General features: G+C 53.8%; 1 protein-coding gene across 1 annotated transcript; it reads left to right on the top strand.

The window, feature by feature from the left end:
- Positions 1 to 358: 358 nt before the first annotated feature.
- Itm2c (integral membrane protein 2C) lies at positions 359 to 13,499 on the top strand. Its single transcript, XM_026396248.2, has 6 exons — positions 359 to 575; positions 8,445 to 8,582; positions 10,406 to 10,594; positions 11,408 to 11,518; positions 11,951 to 12,101; positions 12,465 to 13,499. Exons 1-6 carry the CDS (start codon positions 432 to 434, stop codon positions 12,554 to 12,556), a joined length of 825 nt encoding a protein of 274 aa, XP_026252033.2. The 5' UTR covers positions 359 to 431; the 3' UTR covers positions 12,557 to 13,499.
- Positions 13,500 to 20,606: the final 7,107 nt, after the last annotated feature.

Raw genomic sequence — 20,606 nt, forward strand, 5'->3', positions numbered from 1 at the left:
GGGAGGAAACCCAGTGGGATGGGAGCTGAGGCACTGAGCGAGAAGCCGCTTTGCCAGGCGTCACCGTGGTAACAAAGACTGGCGCTGCCGGGCTGCAGATGGGGGAGAGGGTGGGAAGGGACACGGCTTCGAGGGGACTGAGTCCGCGAGTGACGGCCTAATGATTGCAGGCGAGAGCGCGAGGGAGCGTGGTGCGCAGAGAGTCCCACGTTTTCACCGGCCCCCGGCTGCCCGGGGCTGGCGGGGGGCGCAGGCGCGACGCGGCCCTCGGGCGGGGGGCGGGGGCGGGGGCGGGCAGGGCTGGGGGTGGGGTTAGAGACACCGACGCGAACGGGATCCAAACTTCCGGTGCCTGCAGCGCACCGAGCGGCGGTGGCACAGAGAGAGGCTGCACAGGCGGAGGCTGCAGGCGGACGCGGGCCGGCGCAGCCATGGTGAAGATCAGCTTCCAGCCCGCCGTGGCCGGCATCAAGGGCGACAAGGCCGATAAGGCTTCGGCATCGGTGTCGGCGTCGGCCCCGGCCCCTGCGCCGGCGCCGGCTCCGGCCGCTGAGATCCTGCTGACGCCGGCTAGGGTGAGAGGGGCCGGGGGCTCCGGCGAGGGCGTGGGAATCCGGACGCGTCCTGCTGGCCCCCGAGACTGCCCGAGGCGCGTCGGGACTCGGGAGCTGCGAGCCGAGCGGGAATGGGGTCTCCATCCCAAATTGGGCAAGGGGCTTGGGTCTTGCACTAAAGTGACAGCAGAAAGCAGAAGCGGTGGACCTTAAGTGAGGAAGCGCTCAAGGTCTCTTCCAAAGTGGAGGGGACCCTTGGGCCTTACTCCAAAATAGGGGAAGGGGTCTGGTCCTTGAAAGTTCGAGGAATGTTGGTGGGGGCTTGGCGTCTGTTTCCAATCAAAGGGGAGGGGCCGCGAATCAAGTCCCCAGGTGGGGGATGGGAGGAGGGCTGGACCTAGTTTCCCCCAAGTAGGGCGGTGGGACCCGATTGGTTGGGAAATCGGTGGAGGGGGAGAGTCGGGTGCCAACGCCGGAGGAGGGGCCATTGATTTCGTCCCAAAATGAGGGCCTGCTGGGGATGGAGAATGTGCTGCTGGTCCGCACTGGAACTGGCGGACCAGAAGGTGATGAAATGGAAATAAACCAGAGCCGACCCCGCCGCGCCTCCGAGGATACCGAGTCCGAGCGCAGCGTCCTCGTTCCACCCCGTCCTTGGGGTCCGGGTCTCGCTGTCCCCTCTCCGCCCTCCTGCTGGGCTGCTCCCGACCCCGCCACGGCGGGAGGGCTCCCCCACTGCCCCAGTGCCCTCGCCATCCCCGGGTCTCCGGCCGGCTTTGTGGGGGCGGGCCTCCGTGCGTCCCGCCTTCCCGCTGGCCTAGGGGGAAGAAGGCATTTCCGCCGTGGAAAACGGTCTGAGCTGCGTGGAGTGTGTCCGGGGAAGGGTCCAGAGGGCAGGGCGTGTGGCGGGAAGGGAGGGGAAGAGGGGAAGCTGGCCCAGTCTGGCTTCATTGTGACCCTGCAAAGGTATCTTGGTGGCCTCTGGCATCAGCGATCTTGGGGCGCACTAAGCCCCGGCTCCGCCATCTAAGGACCAAGGTCCCAGTCTACTCCTTTCTCCTCTCCAAGTTCTCTGTGGCTCTCTTTCAGTCTCCCCCTTGGTATTTGGGGGCCTGCAAAGGATGATCTTGGAGAGAAGCCTCAGAGGTGGGGTTAGCCTGAGCAGAGACCCTCAGTGAGGAATGCTAGGGGCCTGGCTGGCACCCTACTTTTGTGTGTTGTTCGCTGCAACAGGTAGAGGTCCAGAGCGACAAGAAATCAGCGACCACCCTGGCACCCCAACGGGAGCAGTGCCATCTTCATCCGAAGCTTAGTTGGAGAGTGGGTGTCCCACTCCATTTGAAGACAGTTGTCTGCTGTCTGCGGGTTTAAGTTTGCCAAGGGCTCTGCAAGCCTCCTTTTTACCACAGGGAGCCAGCCTCTCCCCCTCCTCTCAGCAGGGGGAGGGGCAGCTTATCTGTTCCCAGCTGCTTCTCTCAGGGCCAGACCCCCAGCCAAGACCAGGAACCGGGACTCTGCTGCTAAGAGCCACTGGATTTGGGAATTCAGGAGGGAGGACCGAGCCTAGCAGTGGAAGGATATAACACCAGCTCCATCCCTTTAACTCCAATTCCATGGCAAAATCCACCAAATTCTGTAGGAGTGATACATTCTCCCATGGAAGCTGGTGTTGGGCAGGATGGTAGAGTCCAGTGTGGTGAAGTTTCAAGTTTCAATTTTCCCATTAACTTCTGAAGGCAAAGTAATTTTAGTCTAGCTGGGAGCTGTGGCCACAAACGCCTGTAATCCCAGCGGCTGGGGAGGCTGAGGCAGGATTTGAGTTCAAAGCCAGCCTTAACAACTTATCGAGGCACTAAGCAACTCAGCAAGACCTTGTCTCTAAGTAAAATATTAAAAAGGGCTGGAGATATCGCTCAGTGGTTGAGCATCCCTGGGATCAATCCTCAGTATCAGAATAATAATTTTAGTCTGTAAAATAAACTGACAGTGTGCAGATTATCAGGAAAAAGCATAAAATTGTTGGCATTTAAGCAGGGAGCCAAACACAAAGGATGAGTCTCAAAGGAGAGGCCCTCAGGCTGAAGTTTATGCAGTGTGTCACAGGCTATGGAAGGGTGAGATGAAGAAAGGTCACTACAAACAAAGGTGGTCGGACATGGGTGAGGCCTCCCAGCTAACAGCCCTCCAAAAGCCACCTGTGGTCATCTCTGGGTCTGGGGTAAGACGCCTAGATCACTTAGTCCTGTGAAAAGCTCTTTCCAAGGGTGGGCAGGGGCACTTCAAGATGCATCCACTATGAATTTGACTTACTTTCTCTAGAGATGCAAATCTGTCCCCACAAAAGGACAGTTTTTAAGAGCTAGTCCCATTTCTGCACTCCCGCTGAAGAGCCGTCTCAGCATTTTACAAAAGAAGCCTATTTGGTGGTGGGCTGTTTTGACCTCCCTTGCCAGCATGGCCTGAGCAGTAATGGACATCCAGCTTCTGGCTTTTATTGGGCTCTGAAGCTGACAGCCTCTTGCCCTCTCTCAGCATGAAATGGAAATATCAACAATCTCCTGCTTGCTGTTAGTGATGGCCTGGAGCCTGCTGAGTGGCCTCCCCTCCCTCTAATTGGCAATCAGGGAGCTTGGGAGGCCAGGGCAGTCAGAAGAAGGAATGGAAACCCAGCACCTTTAGGACAGAAACCGGGTATTAGGGAACTTGCCTGCTTGCTGAGGCCCTGAGCCGGTGCAAGGGGCTTTGGTTGTTGCATGCTGGCTCTGGCCTTCACTGCTGGACCTGGAGCCTTGGAAGGATTCACTGCTGCAGGCTTCTTCTTGCCCCACCTAGCTACAGGGCACATTCCCCCCTTGCCCCGGGCCTGGGAGAGCCCGGCCTCCCCCACCCCAGCCATGAGAGCGGGCAGGAGGCCCATGTAGCAGCTGTCGCTTAAGACAGAATATCAGCCTTTTTGGGGTTCTGAGACCCCAGCAGTCTTGGAGGCCCCCAGGGCTGCTTTTTCAAGACGGGACATTTGGATCTGACGGCTAATATTAGAAGGTCTCTTCCGACTGGTTGTGACCAGCCCTCTGTGGTGTCTGAACTGTTCTCAAAACCAAGGTTTCCCGGCCCTGGCAGTCCCTGAGAGGGCCACTCTCAACAGATGAGCAGCCCAGGGTTTGGGGCGGTAGGCAACCTGTGTCCTAAAAGGAGGGGGACGCAGCACTCTCTCAGGAGAGACTGCCCCTGTCTCTGAACAAACACTGAAACCAGAGGATCTGTCTCCAGACCTGATGGGGGAAGGAAGTCCCTCCGTGGGCTGGGGAAGGGGCGGGTGGGGCCAGCTGGGCCTCCGCTGCTAGCCTCTCCACGTGGTGTTTAGACTGAGATAATGAGGAACCTGTGCCGTGGGCCGCTGGTGGGGAGCCAGCTTCACCCGTGGCTGGACAGAGGGGAGTACCCCACACCCGCCACTGCCGCCTGCTAGTGGGCCTGCCCCCTCAGCGGCTTCCCTCTCCCCACACTCCTCGTGTGGGTGTGGACGTGCACAGGCTCCAGGCTGGGGGCTGCTGGGGGGACGTGTTAAACACAGTCATCTCAGCCTGTTAATTTTCTCCTTGACATTTGCCTTTGATTAATGGCCCCTGTGTGCCCCATCCCCCAGCCCACATACCTGCGGATCAGATTTCACTTTCTGTGAGCATCAGGGCCTCTGGCCCTTGGCAAGCAGAGCAGTGGGGGAGGGTCCCCTGCCAGAGAGGAGGGCAGGGCTGGCCAGCTTGGAATCCTACCCTAGGCCCCCATGCCCGCTGGCTGGGAGGGCTGGGCCAAAAGGACCTTCAAGAAAGGGCTGCCCAGCCCCACATCCTTTTCCATGGCAGAATGAGGACTTCAGGGACAATGTCCCTTCCTAGCCTGCCCAGGGGGCTTTGGCATTTGGGCAGGCACCACTGCCCTGGCGTTTCTGCTGCCCTCCCGGGTCCCTCTTTTCTGTTTCCTTTGCCAGTCTTTGCATGGTTCAAGACTGTCCTCACACTGCCACCGAGGGTTTCTCCTAGTGACAAAGGTGTTTGTGATAACATCGCTGCAGCCCAGCTCTGCAGCCGTCCACCCCCCACCCCCAGTCCTTCCAGCCTGGAGCTTTGCTTAGCTTGCATCCTTCCTTAGCCGCCTTCACTGTCAGGGGTGGAGTGGGAGAGAGCGTTCCTGCCCCCAGCCAAGCCCTGCCGCCAGGCACTTCCCACAGGGTCCTCAGACTGGAGAGTAGAACAGGGGTGGGATTCCACTCTCCGGGAATCCTTGAACCCTGTCAGTGCGTGGCGTGTACTCAGGGCTCTGTGTGCTCAGGGGGACAGTGGACATTCACCTCTCCTGCCACCCACGGCTAGCTGTCTCATCTGCCATTGGCACCCTTACCTCTGGCCTGGAGCCTGCAGCCTGGGAAGGGAGAGATGCTAAGGATGGGAAGGGTGGGGGAAGAGAGTGCGAGTAGAGCCGGACCCAGCCACTGACCCGTGCAGACAGGCTGTCCTTTCCAGCCCCCCCAAGTAGGCTGCGAATAGTTTAATCTGCTCAGGGCTAATTTGGACACTGTGGAGGAGGAACAGCTGCAGAGCTCGCCCCACCAGCCACGGGGTCTGCGTTGCTGCTTCATTTGGTAGTTCCCTGTCCTCTTTGCCTCTGGCTTGCCTGAACAGCACCCTTGTGATCCATGAAGCCTCAGGCTGTGGCTGGAGCTCCTCACAAGTCCCTGGATGTCTGGCTCGCCTGCTGGGAGAGCGTGTTGCCTTGGAAACAGTAGCGATGTTCTCCTGCTTTCTAAATGGAAGCCCCCGTGCCTCGCTGTCAGTTACTGCCCCTCGTGGGGAGCAGCATTTCTCTGGGCCACTGGCATGACAGGTGGAGGAGCTGAGGGGTTCCCAGGAAGGCTGGACGCTGGCCAGACCACTGCTGCCACACCATCCTCAGACAGGGTCTGATAACCCAAAGGTCATGGCCTCCAGTGAGGGCCTAGGGAGACTGGGAGGGTTCCAGGGCTTTGGAATTTGAGCCTTGACCTTGATTGTGTAGTTTGGGATCCTGCTGGCAGGGGCAGTGCTGAGCCTTTTGTTCCCCAGCAGGGATGTCCTGAGCTCTGTGGTCCCCACTTCACTTCCAACAACAGGGCTCTGAGGGTCCTGAGGCTTCTGAGGGTTGGGCTCTGAGGGCGGGAGGGTGTCCGGTGGGTCAAGGGGTGGCCGAGACCCAGGTGGTGCTTGAAGGTGTCCCTTGCAGGGACCAAAAGAGCCGTTTATTCATGTAAGGGAATTTCATGTTTTCTCTTTTTCCCTCGGAAGCGTTGGATCGTTTTTAGCCTATGAGATGAACGGCCAGTAGACAGAGTAACAGGAAAAACAAACAAAATTTATTATAGGCATGGGAGGCATAGACTCAAACACAGGGCCAGAAGCCCAAAGAATACCATGAGCTATCGATGCGAAATTGAGTCCTGAGGCCGCTGGGGAAGTAGCCAGGGAAGTTACGGAAGGGTCTGAGTCACCAGCTGGAAATAGGCCAAAGAAATGTGTCCGGGATGGGGTGTTTTGATTTCCCTTACTGCCCCTGGCTGGGAGAGGGGTAACTTAGAGGGGTTCACCCGCAGCATCCAGGTAAGGTAGGGGATCCCCATAATCAGTGAGGGTCCAGGCTGGACCTTGCCAGCCGGGACCTGTTCAGCAGGGGCCACTCAACTTGGCCTCCTACATGGAGATGCCAGATGCGGTGAGGCCTGCAGGCCTCCCCTGGTCCCGGGTGGAGCAGGTCCCCAGGCTCTTGCTTGAAGCCCTTTTCTTTTTTTTCTTTTTTTCAGTTTTCCCAAGCTAACTTCTCTAGTTTTCCAGAAAGAAAGAACAAAAGCCCAGGCACTGTGCAGCCTCTGCTGCTGTCTGCAGCGAAGCCCTGAAAAGGAAACACTCGGCAGAGATCTGCTATTTTTATCTGGTGCTCTGCTCCTCCGAGGGCTCTCAGGTTCTTTGTCTCTTAATCCCAGTAAAACCCCTGTCCGGAAGCCTGTCCACACGTAGGGCTGCTCTGCCCTGTGACGGGGCCCCTGGGCCCACCCAAGGCTGGGCCCCCTTATGCCACATGAACCCCTAAAACAACCAGGGCCTTGGAATGCAGGATTCACAGCAGGTGCAGGTGGCCTGGCCTGACCCTGGGTCAGCCACCTTTCCTTGACCAGTGGTGACCACTGGAAAAGCAGAATGGCTGCCACTTCCCCTGGCTGCTTGTTTGCAGGACCTCGTGGCTTGTTCCTGTGAGGCTACTGGTGTTGACCAGGAGAGCCTGTTGGAAAGTCCACCTCACAGCTGTCCCAGGCTAGCTCTCTGCAGTGCAGAACTAGGTGTGGGGTGCAGAATGGGCTGGGGTCCCATCCCATAGCATGAAAACTGGGGGCCAACTGGCCTGCTGATGGATAGTCTGGTATGGGGAGTCTTCCAGGCGATTTCTGTTCTTTTCCTGGGGCCTGGGGCAGGGAGAGTACTCTGCAGGGAAGGATGAGGCCCTCTGTGGGGCTCATCCCAGCTCCCTGAAGCCCAAGCCCCTCAACCCACCTGTACCCCACTAGTCCAGGACCTCTGTGAGGTGCTGAGATGAGGAACCATCTTGAGTAACTTAGACACAAACCACGTCCCCACCTCCCAAACCCTCCCCCAGAGTAACAGGAGAAAGGACATGCACACATTCCCAGAGTCTGGCAAGAAAGGACCTGAGAGGTGGGTCTCACCTGCTCATTGTGCAGGTGGTCTAGGCAGGCAGCCAGAATAAGGGGATCTAGGCTCCTGGACTTGAGCCTTCCCGGTCCACCATTCTGCCTCAGCCATACCTGGACTCAGAAGGAAAGGTGGAGTGGTGGACGCGGGAATCAGGCCCAGGGTTTTGCAGCATTTCCAAGGGTGACTGAGGGCCAACCTGGGTGAGGGCACAGGGACCAGGGCAGTGGGAGACAAACAGAAAGACCCTGGTCACTCTCCGCCCGGTGCCCCACACAACGAAGTGTGGAGTTTCACACTCACCCCACCCCAGACTCCTGAGGCCTGGAATTGGGTCCCGCTGGTGCCTGGGCAGCCCTGCACCTCTGATCCCGAGCCCAGGTCTGGCTCACAGAGCGAGTTATTTCCTGGAGCCTCCTGGGCTGGCCTTCCTGACGTGTCCCTCCTGGTGGGAGTTCCCCTTGCTTCTAGATGCTTCCAAACTTCACCCTGTAGACTGCACTACTCACAGCCTTCCCCTGCTGAGCCCTAGAGGAGGGCTGGGCGTAGTGGATTGCAGGCCCAGGGCTGCCTGGCCAAGGACCAGCTCCATGCCCAGACACTCCGCCTCCCGGAGCCCCTGTCCCAACAGGCAGTGAACACGTCTGTAGAGCCCAGCAGCCTCCATCCCGTCTCCCACCTCCCCTGCCCTCCTCCCAGTCTGTCCTGTGCACTCCAACTTTAGGACTGGTCTCACCACTCTTCGGCGCAGTGCCCTTCCCAGCTCCCCACTGCCCAGGGCAGCATCTCCCAGGCTGCCAGAAGCAACCGATTCCTACTGACTCCCTGGTCTAGTCCTGTCACTAAGCCCACGTGGGCACGTCCCCCATTTTGTGATTGAAAGACTAGACGGGTCAAGCTGGTGTAATGAGAGGGCTAAGAGCAAAGGTAGCTCAAAATGTGTCTGCCTGTCCCCCAGCCGATCATTTCAGGTGGCTTCCAGGTGGGTCTCCGTCTCCCTCTGCTGCGACACCCTGGCCAGGCTCTGTCCTTCACTTGACATGTGCTGTCCTGTGCCTTCCTCCAAGGTACTCTCGGCCCAGCCAGAGGGGCCATGGCACTCGGGGAAAGCGGGTATCCTCTGAAGTGCCTGGCTGACCCCCACTGTTGTCCACAGGAGGAGCGACCCCCCTACCACCGCTCCAAGAAGGGGGGCTCGTTGGGCGTGTGCTACCTGTCCATGGGCACAGTCGTGCTGCTCATGGGCCTGGTCTTCGCCTCTGTCTACATCTACAGATACTTCTTCCTTGCTCAGGTGAGGGGCAGCAGGCCGGGGCTTATCCTGGGAGAAGGGCGGCCTGGGGGCAGGAGCGGAGGGAGGGTCGCAGCAGGCGTGGGAGTAGTGGACGGATGGTCAGGTGGGAGCCAGTGCCCGGGCAGGCCCAGGCAGGCCCCCATCTCGGCCTCTTTCCCTGGGGAACCAAGCTCTGATCCAGGTGGAGCACTGGGGTCCCTTCTCCGCGTCACCCTGAGGCATTGTTACCAGAAACTTGAACAACAATTGGAGCTATAATCTCCGATCACAGCCCCTGAGGCTCCTGGCAGGGCCTCTCCAAGGTGGTCCTGGAAGGGTGAATCCTTCCAGGCCCTGCGTGCACATGGGGCTTATGGGTCAGGAGAGGTGGAGGTGGGCACAGATTCGCTGCGGCCTCCTTGAAGGAAAGGAGGGCGACTCAGAGGAGCTCGCTTTGCCTATCCCCTGGGGATCTGAGCTCCAGGCTGAGCCACCCGGTCTGGGGAGGGAGGGAGGGAGGTCACCCCATCTCAGCACTGAAGATAAGGTAAATTAAAAATAGAATAACAGGGTAGACACAGCTGCACCTCATGGGGAGTCTCAAGGTGACCCAAGCCTGGGGCTTGCCAGTCATTTTTCCCCTCCCACCCTAAGTGCGTAACTTTGTTGTCACCCAGTTTTCCACTGTGAGCATTACTGAAGGGTTTATGTTCCCTGGTTCCCGCCCCAGGCCTCAACTCCCACGGTCCGCACACCTTCCAGGCCTGTGCTTGAAGGTGCGGCTTCCCATGCCTGTCGGTGGCCTGGATGTCCGGCCTTCCCATCGTCCACCTGTCCTGCTGCCCTGCGGCCCACTTGAGGCAGGTGCCCCTCTCCTTGCAGGGCCTCTCTGGTCCCCTTCTTGTTGTGGCCCAAACCCAGGACCTGCTCGGGCTCCACCTGTCCCCACGCAGGCCCTTCTGGGGTTCCTCACCCCACTCAGGTTCCCAGGCCATGCCAACGTCTCAGAGCAGCCCCTGGGATGGCATGCGAGGCATCCAGCCCGGGCCTGGCAGCCACCGTGGGGCCCAGCCCTGTCACCTCGCCTCCCTGGGCTGCTGGTGATTCAGCCTCCTTAGAGCACTGATTGGCAAGGGATTCTGACAGTTATGGGTCGGGCAGTCCCTTGGAGATCCCCAAGCCCTGGAGAAGCCAGGGGCACTGGTCACCCATCGCTCCACTGACACCACTCACACTGCCTCACTTCCCTTGTTCATGGGGCCATTGGTCCAGTCCACCTGGGGGGGGGGGGGCAGCCAGCATGGTGTTTAAGGCTCCTCGGGGACCAGGCCCGGTGCTGGGACTTGTCTGAGTTGGGCATGGTGGAGAATCTCCCTGTGCTGCCTCGAAGCTCCTCACCGCCCTCCTAATGTCACCAAGGTGGCTCCCGAGCCTGTCCAGCTCTCCTGTCTCCCCTGCAGACCCTCCTGCCCCACCCAGCTTTTCTCTGGTGTCTCCTCTGTGAAGGGGCTGGTGGGTGCTCTTTCTGCTGGTCCATTTCTCAGAATCATGGCCTTTGAGATCAGAGGGGACCTTAGGGATTAGCACACTTTGCAGATGGGGAGCTTGGAGCGGTCTTCCTCCTAGGACCTAGCGCCCCTGCTCAGTCTCTCCTCCATCTGTGAAGCGATGAAGTGCCTTCTCCAGGCTCCAACCTGACTCCACTTTCTGTTTCCCCGTCTGTGAAATGACCTCGCAGGCCCCACCCATCCTGCTTCCCCAGGCCTTTGGGACATGAGGTGCACAGGTAAGCGGCCGTCGGCGGAGCGCTGTGTGACAGTCTGTCTCTCCCCCGCCCTGCTCAGCTGGCCCGAGACAACTTCTTCCACTGTGGCGTGCTCTACGAGGACTCGCTGTCCTCCCAGGTCCGGACTCGGATGGAGCTGGAGGAGGATGTGAAAATCTACCTCGAAGAGAACTACGAGCGCATCAATGTTCCTGTGCCCCAGTTTGGTGGTGGGGACCCTGCAGACATCATCCACGACTTCCAGCGGGTAAGGCCAGCTTGTGGTCAGCCAGCAACTGGCCAGGAACTGGGACTGGGGTGGTGGGAGGGCATCCTGGGCACCTGGAGCAAGGAGTAAACTGTAGTGGATGTCTATATTTGAACACCAGACTTTTAAAGACGTTGCTTTCCTTGTATAGGTAATGCCATTATCCCTGAGTGTGGATTAGCAGTGGGGGATTTTTCATAGTTGCTGCTTGTCACGGCCAGTCCAGGGTCTTTGTGTCTGCCCACATTTGGTCAAGGGGGAGGGCATCCCATTGCCAAAACACTGAGTGTGTTTCTGCAGAGGTGTGCATTTGACCCGCATCAAGCTGTGTCACATTGCCAGCACCGTGGGAGCCCCTGATGCCCTTCCCAGCCAGTCCCCTCCCCCTTGAAGTAACCTCCCCGTCTGCGACTGTTTGGGAGCCAGTGAAGCACAGGCCCAGCCCTCTTGCCCAGGTGCTTGCTTCCCAAAGCCTTGCAGGGGTTTCAGCACCAACCCTGCTGTGCCCTGGTGGCCTGCAGCAGAGTCCCACAGGGGACCTGGGACAGAGCATCTCTCCCTGAGGTCCAGACTGTCCCCAAGGATGGTGTGACCGCACAGGTTTGAGGAAATGCACAGTTGGGAGATAATCATGTGTCTCAAACCTTGCTCGGCTCTGCAAGCCCACGGTCAGAGTCTGTGCAGTAACCAAGGCGCTGGGCCAGCAGGAGCCCAGCTAGCAAGTGGCACAGGCTGGAAGACCCAGGAGTCTGGGAATCTGGGAGGCACCACTCCCGAGGGATTCGGGTCAGACTGGCACCTCCTCCTGCGCAGGGTCTCACCGCCTACCACGACATCTCCCTGGACAAGTGCTACGTCATCGAGCTCAACACCACCATCGTGCTGCCCCCTCGCAACTTCTGGGAGCTCCTCATGAATGTGAAGGTGAGCAGCGTCGTGCCCCTCCTTGCCCTCCTCCCCGTTGGAGACCAGGCCTGGGGACCCAGGGACATTGCTCTTGCACCCCAGATTGGTCATGCGTCCATCGCCCCTTGGTCCATATCCCCAGAGTCACTTCTGTGCTTTTCTTCTCTCTCCACTCATTAAGAACCCCAAGACCTTCGCATTCGAGTTTATGAGGAGCACTTCCCCTGGGGTGGGAGACCAGACCACACACATGCCAGAGGTCTTGACAGTATAGGCACAGACCCTGGCCTGGGGACATCAGAAAGGCCAGCAAGGGGCCTCTGGGTGAGAGCTGGGCACCTCGGGTGTGGGAGCAGGGGGCACATGTGAGCCACAATGGAGGTGGACAAGCAGAAATCATGGGAGGGAGCCCCTAGTCCTGACCCTGTGCTGTGACCTCTCCCTTGGCAGAGAGGGACCTACCTCCCGCAGACGTACATCATGCAGGAGGAGATGGTGGTGACCGAGCACGTCAGTGACAAGGAGGCCCTGGGCTCCTTCATCTACCACCTGTGCAGTGGGAAGGACACATACCGGCTGCGGCGCCGGGCTACCCGGAGGAGTGAGTGGCTGGCCCCTGTCCCTGGCCCCAAACCCCAGCTGTCCAAGAGCTCAAACAGCAGCAGGACAGCAGCTAAGGTTCCCTGAGCACTTAACATGTCAGGCGCTGCTGTACACGTCACCAGTGTCATCTTAATGATGAGGAAACGGAGGCATGGACAGGTGAAGTGACACTCCCGAGGTCCCCCAGAGAGGAAGTGGCAGGTGTGGGCAGGCTGCTCCAGCCTCTGGGTTCAGACCACTGTGTAGCTTGGTGTGAATCAGGGTGTCACTTCCTAGGCCTTCCCTGCCCCCGCCACCTTGGGTCCTGAGGTCCTTTCTGGTTCGGGACACAGACCTCACTGGGATTTCTGTTTCCTCCCAGGGATCAACAAGCGCGGGGTCAAGAACTGCCACGCCATCCGCCACTTCGAGAACACCTTCGTGGTGGAGACCCTCATCTGCGGGGTGGTGTGAGGCCCTCCTCCTCCAGGCCCGCCCCTGCCCTCCTCTTTCTCCTTCCGGCCACTCTCTGGCCCTTCTCTCTCTCCCTTGCTTAGCTTGTTCTTTGGACACCTTTCCATAGATGTGACACGTCCACCCTTCCTTTCTAGCCCTGCCGGTCACCGGTACCAGGGCCGTGACCTCTCGAGGCCCCCGCCTCTGCTGACCTCCCAGGGGTGGGGGAGGAGGGGACACCCAAGATGGTTTCTGTGACCCATCGTCTTGAAGTTGGGTCCCCAGTGGCTGGGCCAAGGGGAAGGACCTGAGGGAGGGGCCGGGCAGGGTGGGGGTTCTGAAACACCGGCCCAGTGGGAAAGTCCTCAAAGGCTTTTTCCCAGGGCACAACTTCCTCTGCTGATTCCCAGCGCTGGGGTGTAGGCTGAGGAGGGGGCATGTGCCCAGGGACGGACCCCACCAGAGCACAAGGGAAGGTGGCTGTCCTGGGGACTCCCCAGGACTCCTGTCAGTGCCTTTGCCCACCAGCAGGAGCCTGGAGCGTGGGGGTGGGATGAGTCTGTCAAGCACAACTGTTCTCTGAGTGGAACCAAAGAAGTGAGGAGCCAGGGCCCCCAGCCTGGCACCTGCGAGCACAAGCCAGTCCCACGGCCAGGCCGGAACAGCGGGGCATAGCGCAGGGGTCCCTTGTCCGTGAGCTGCCGGCTCCGGGAGTGGGGGGAACTCTTGCTTTCTCCAAGCCCAGCCTGGTAGAGATGAGGGGGAGGGAGAGCCACCTGGTACTTGTGCACCCTGCCCCTGTTCCGAATCCACCCCTCTGCTGGAGGGCATGCAGTGTTTCCTTATCCTTCTCACTTTTGCATGTTTTTACTGACGTTCTATATGCTACCGTCCCCAGCCCTGAGCCTTGGAGAGGCTTCGGCGCCTCAGTCAGACTCAGTGCTCTGGAGATGAAACTCTTAAATGCTTTGTATATTTTCTCTATTAGATCTCTTTTCAGAAGTGTCTGTAGAAAATAAAAATCTTTTACTTCTGACTGATCTCTGCGTGATGGTGGGGCGCCATGGGCTGGGAAACTCTCTGGGGCAGTCCTGTGTGGCATTGGTGGCACAGCAGGCAGGGTCGAGCTGGCAGGCCTGGCATCTGGCCCCTAAAGAGGTGGGCATGCTCCCTGGTTCAGCCAGGGAGCACAGGATCTCCCCTCCATTGTCTCTCTTGATCCTCTGGACCGATGTTTGGGACCTGGGAGCTCGTCTTGCAGGTGAGCAGGGTGGAGGGTGAGCTGAGAGCTTCTGCATCTCGGCCAAGGTCAGGCTGCTTTTAAGTGCTGTAAACCCCCCTGTTGTATTCTGCGTGGCAGGTGACATCATCATTGCATGTCCTTAAGCACAAGGACGGTGTCGTGTTCTCCACAGTGTCTGGACAATTGGTAACTGTTCTTGGTGGATCTGATCTGAGGTTTGGCGTGAGGAGGAGCAGTGAGTGAGCCGGCCAGAGTCTTGGTTAAGTGGATCCTGGAGGTGAGACCTGCATGCTGCCCTGGGACAAGTGTGGGAGGGCACCTGCAGCCACAGTGCTGTTTACAGTCTGGCTGTCCTTCAAGGGTCATAAGAAACTCAAAGTCAGTGTCGCTGTACTCTGTACTTGGGCACAAAGGCTCTTGCAGAAATGTAGTTTGCTTACCTTAAAATGCCAACCTGATTTGTTTTTTAACTTGACACGATCAGTACTTTGGGGAGAGTAAACATGAAGAATAGCTAATTAAATCCAGAGCAAGGTCAAGAACTGCCCCTGAGATATTCACCATCCTAAACCACAAGAATTAAAAGAGTTTAGTGTAGCAAAGGGAGAGGTCAGCAGGACAAGGTGGGGTGGGGGCGGAAATTGACTTAAATTACAGAGGAATTTCATTCCCCATTAGAGTGGCATTTCGAGTTAGCATGGAATCATGTGGGTTATTTTTAATGGCTAGTCATTTTGCAAAATTAACCTGGATCCTACTTCTCTGTACAAAATAAAATCTGGATGAATCGAAGTTTTCATTATGAAGTGAAACCATAAAATTGCCTGAAGAGATGATTGAAAATAACCTTGGAGGCAAAAAGATTTTTCTAAGCATGATACCCACCAAGTTGGAATTTATAAAAGGGAAAAGTTGAAATGTATACATAGCCAAATATACCACAAGGCCAAGAGTTTGTAAGTAGCAAACTGGAAAAGGTGACTTTCAACACAGGATGTATCAAGGGCTATTTTCCATAACATGCCAAGTTTTTATTTGTATAAATCATGAAACTTGAACAACCCAGTAGATAAAAGGGCAAAGAATATGAACAGGCAGTTCGTGGAATGAGAAATAGAAGTGGATCAAAGCTTGCACACAAAAAGATGTTTGATTACAGTTTTAAAGAAAATGCAAATCAAAGCTAGGGACATAAAATTTTTACACCTCAAGTTAGGGTTGGCGTTTTTGTTTTTAACACTTTATATTGTGATGCATCTATTGTACACAAAATACTGTAAGTGGTTGTGATGTTGTGAAGCGTCGTGACTAGGTGGATCTGGAAACCCACCAGCTAGCTTATGGAGCAGTTGATCAGCTGAGCTCTGAGAGAGGAAGCAGAAGCTTCCAGTCCCTTAAGGCTGGACTCAGAAGTCCCAGATGGGCTTTGCATTACATTGAGCAAATTCGCAAAACCAGCCCAGACTGCAAAGAAGGGGAAGTGGGCCACCTCTAGAGGCGGGGAGGGCCTCATGTCAGGGAGGCAAGAAACTGCTGGCAGCCCATATTTAGAGACTCCCACGTCACCCCAGCACCCGTCCTTCCCTCCACCTCACATTTCTGAGAGGGACATGCAAGACCTGAATTAGTGCAGACATCCTTACTCTTAGGTCTAAAAACAATCTTGAAAATATTTCAATTTCTCAAGTATTCATCAGGTGATTCCTATCCTTAGTGTACCACATATCTAAGAATCCTTAATGTAGTCACTTGGGTTTAAGTAGTACAACATGGTGACAAAAATACCACACGTTTTACTCTCTGACATGCTTTTCCCCTCAGTCAAGATCTGTCCATGTCCATGCCTGTAGTATTTAATTCATGTTTACTCTTGTATCAGTGTATTATGTGAACATACAATTTAATTAAAGTATGACTATTTGGGTTATTTCTGATTTTTACAATTGCAGTGCCTTCGTGAACATTTTTATGGGGCATTTGGACAAGAGTTTCCTCTTTTGTACGCCTAGAAGTGGAGTCATTGGGTCACACAGGTTGCAAGTGTTCAACTCACGAAATTCCATTAGATGATTTTTTTATAGGAAGTCGGACCAATTTATACCCCCACCTGCCCTACATCGTCCTCCTCCCTGTCCCACATCCTTGCCAACACTTAATGCTGACAGTCCTTAAGATTTTTTTGCCATTGGATTGGTTCATTATGACTTTAATTTTATCTCTTTAATTACTAGAAAAGGGGCAAGTTTCGGATGATCATTGGACTCTCGAATTTCCTTTTCCATAATAAGCCTACTTATGGTTTTGGGACTATTTTTCTATAGGAAGCTTTATTTTCTCTGTTTAATTTGTAGGAGTTCTTTATATATCATATAATTCTTTATTTTGTCATTAATGGACAGCAAATCATTTCACTCCAGTTAGTAATTTATTTTCTTACTTTCTTTGTGGTCTCTGATAAATAGAAATTATTGATTTTAATGTAGTCAGATTTGTCCATCTTTTTCTTTACAACTTGTTGCATCTTGTTTCAGAAATCCTGTTCCAAGATTGAAGGCATTTTCCCATTCCTATAGTTTCTTCAGTGCATTTAAAAATTTTGGATTTTATGTTTTAAAATCCCCCGGAATTTATTTTTTGGTAGGGTGTGAGGCGGGGTAACCATTTATTCTGGGGATTTTGTTAGTTTTGTTTTCTCTCCCCATTGAGCTATGGTATATGTCTGCATAGATCCGGTTTTCGTGTGTGTAAGGTCATTGCCGGGCTGTCTATTTTGTCCTGTTGGGTCTATCACTGGGGCCATAACCATACTAAAAATATGATTTTCTCTGTCAGAGCCATGACGATCTATGGCCTTTTGTTCTCCAGGTGCATCTCGGAGATAATTATCAAGTTTTGTGAAAACCTCTGTTAAGATTCTTATTGAGGGCTGGGGATGTGGCTCAACCGGTAGCGCGCTCACCTGGCATGCGTGCGGCCCGGGTTCGATCCTCAGCACCACATACCAACAAAGATGTTGTGTCCGCCGAGAACTAAAATAAATAAATAAATTCTCTCTCTCTCTCTCTCTCCCCGTCTCCTCTCTCTTAAAAAAAAAAAAAAAATTCTTATTGAACTTGTGTTAAATCTATAGGTCCATGTGGAGAGGCTGAAATAATCATGATACCAAGAATTCCAATCCATGGGCATGCTATTTAAGTTTTTATTTAAACCTTTAATATCTTCTAATACTGTTTATGTTTTTCTGAATAGCAGTCTTTCATTAGGTTAGTTCCTGAATTTCTTATATTTATTATTTTTATACTTAATACTTACAACTCTTTATTGTTAGTGTATAGAAACATAATTTGAGTATTGACCCAGCAAACTGACCAAACTATCTTCCTTATTCTAAGAAGTGATCTAAGGATACATTTGTGCTTTCTATATAAGTAATGTTATTGGTTATGAATAAATTATTTCTATTTAGTTGTTTTGTTTTGCTTTGTTTGCAATGGGGAACCAAACCTAGATCCATATGCAAGTTAGACAGGTGTTCTACCACGGAACTACATCCCAGCCCAAAATTTCATTGCTTTTACTTGTCCTACCTCACTGACTAGGATTCTAGGTACCACGGTGATATCTACAAATCTTGTTTTGTTCTTGATTTTAAGAGGAATTCACCTTGAATATAGTTTACCTATAGATGTTAGGAGAATATTCCTTTGAGATTAAAGAATTCTCCTCTCGTCTTATTTTTCAAAGTGTTTTTAATTTTTAATAAGGGATCGATGAATTATTTTATCAAATGTTTTTCTGTTCATATAATTTAATCTGTTACTGTGGTGAATAGCATTAGTAACTGATTTGGTCATATGTATTTTCTTGTTTCTATACCATTGGATTCCAGTTACTAATATTTTATTTAGGAGTTTTAGATATGTGTAATGCTGGCCTATGATTTTCTAACCTCAAATTGCCCCTGTTGGGATTTTTGTGTTGAAGTTTTTCTGGTCTCACAGATTGAGTTGGGGAAATTGTTTTTGTAGTCTTTTGATTTTCAAATAAGTTCAATAATACCCAGTCTTCTCACATGTGTACAAGCCCTGCTGTACCAGCAACATCATTAAGTTGGTTTGACAATATAGAATTTTAAAATACAATATCTCTGACCCAGAAATTTCACTGCTAGGAATTTATCCTATGGATGTAGCATAAATAAACAAGCATACAAAAATATATTCACAAGAAGAATATATATTGTTATAATAGCAGGAAATTAGAAACAAAATTCCCATTGGACACATCTTATTTCTTATTTTTTTAAGTAAAATGTTTATTACCATGACAAGGAGTGAGGTAGATCTATTTGTGCTGATGTGTAACGTTCTCCAAATTCTATAATTAGGGTAAAGCAGGTGGCAGAGCAATCCTGTGGATTTTTAAAGAGAGTTTTATGGATGTGCATGTCCTATTTCTGGGAGGATGGCAGGGTGCTGAAGGACCTCGTGTCTTTCCATGCCTCTTTGTAATCTTGTGCGTAGGTGTGTCTCAGGACACCTGTACCTGGCTGGAGGAGGCCTGTGGGTGAGATGCCCTCCCTTTCAGCTAACTAACTGCACAGAGTCTCAGCTGTTTCCTTGCTGACCCTTGTGGTCTGTCACCATCCCAGAACGGAAACCTGCATTAGGCCTGGGTTTAGCCAGAAGAAATGTGAAGTTGACATAAATAGGAAGCTCTATAACCTCCTGCAAGTGTTGCCTTGGAAACCAGAGCCTGGGCGGTCTCCATGGAAACGGTTCTCAGCCTTCCGCCTGAAGGAGTTACCGCCCACCTTTGCTGGAGCCTTACTTATGAGGGACCTCGGAGCTTCAATAAATAATTAAGCCATGGCGGTGGAGTGGATCCTGTCCACTCTGACAATGGCTGCTGTTGGACTCTGGGTGACGACAGCTGCCTTCACCTGGGAAAGAGAAGGAGCTTCTTCATGGGGATGTGCCTCACGGGAAGGCATAGGGAGCACAGGAGACCACTCAAGGCAGTGTACACAGTGTCCCTGGGGTGAGGAAGGAGATCTGTGTCCAAAGGCCCAAGGGTTCTGGACTCTGCCATTGCGGAGTGTCACTGGACAACTGTGCTGAGCTAACACCATCTCTGGGCTCTAACTCACCCTTCTATAAAATGGGGATTTTGGACTAAGTTGTTCAGGCGTTTTTCCCAGCTTTGTTTGTTTGTTTGTTTGTTTGTTACCAGGGATTAACTCAGGGGCACTCGGCCACTGAGCCACCTGAGCCACATCCCAGCCCTATTTTTTTGTATTTTATTAGAGACAAGGTCTCACTTAGTGCTTCGCAGTTGCTGAGGCTGGCTTTGAACTCACAATTCTCCTGTCTCAACCTCCCGAGCCACTGGGATCACAGACTTGGGCTTTTCCAGCTTTAATGATGTGGTTTGCATGTAACCTGGTCACATGGGGTTCAGAGGAGGGACCCTGACCGGAGCAGGCTTCCTGGGGTCCACCTGAGCTTTGGAGGTGGGGAGGAGTAGCAGGGAGTGGGCAGTGCCTCAGGGTAGAGGAGCTGGTCCAAGGACACGGGGCAGTGTGGTGGGGCCTAAGACCCTCCAAGACCGAGCCCCCTGGTTAGGCTTGGGTAAGTTAGGCAAGGAGTCCAGGGCTGAGAGGGGTGGGCAGTGCTGTGCTAGGAGGGTCCACTGTGACAACTCCTTCTTGCTGCGTGCTGCGGGCTGCATCCACTCAAGCTGCCAGAGCACCGAGGGAGAGGTGCCAGGGCAGGTGACGGCTGCTGCACCCACCTCCCCTAAGAGACTGTCACTGGACGCTAACGTCTAGCTCCCCGGAGCCAGGGCTGTGCCTAAGAGCTGATGAGGAGGGGAAGCTGGGTGGCAGTGAGACAAAGGGGACTGGCGTGGGGAGGGAGGGCGATGACTTGGACCAACATCTGGCCCACACAAAGTGTCATGTCCCCGCAGTGTGCCCGTGGCTTTCCTTGCTCTATCCCGTCACTTCTTACATTAGGTCTTGAGGTGAGTATGAATGTCATAGCCACCAACTCGGATGAGCAGAAATGTACGTTTATTTGTCTGTGATAATCTATTCTGTGTAACTCTCTGGGTTCCAGGTCCCCATTTCGTGTGGTGGTAACAATGTTATCACAGTCATTTCTGGCCACACTTCAGTTTTAAACTCAAACAGTTAAAGAATGGCTCTTCCAAAGATATGAATTTTTGCCTCCTCTCCCCTGCCACCTCTGGCACCTCGATGATGTCATTAAGTTCGGGGTCTCCCCACTGGAGGAGCTGTGGTAGGAGGCAACGGCCACCTGCTACCATCACGTGGAACAGATGCGCCTGGTTGTTCACTCCGTGCAGCTGGAGCCAGCCACATGACCATGCTCAGCCAATCACCCAGACCCTGCACCACTGGGCAAGAGTTTCAGGAAGCTGGTAGTCAAGAATGTATGCTGGTGGATGGGGTGACAGCAGCACCCGTGGGCCGCAAGGAGGTGGTGGCATCCTCTCTGTGGTTCTGCAGCCTGCAGGCTCCCTTGGATGCCTCCTCATTGCTGAAGCTGTATTTGCACTCAGCCAGCAACTCTCTAAGCTACCCAGTGTCCTGTCAATGAATTCATTTTTGCCTACGTTGGCTAAACGTGTTCCTATTGCTTGTGTAGCCATTTTATGGAGCAATATGATTTTCTGATTGTTGGGTTTAATTCAAAATAGCTTAATTCTTTCTTTCCTACCTTCTTATTCCTCTTTAACCTGCTCACTAGAGTTGGTATCCCCTCATCCAGCCTTGGAGGAAATCAAATGTAGGTTGTTTTT

This window comes from Urocitellus parryii, chromosome 1 (genome assembly GCF_045843805.1).
Source record: "Urocitellus parryii isolate mUroPar1 chromosome 1, mUroPar1.hap1, whole genome shotgun sequence".
Classification (NCBI taxonomy): Eukaryota; Metazoa; Chordata; class Mammalia; order Rodentia; family Sciuridae; genus Urocitellus; species Urocitellus parryii.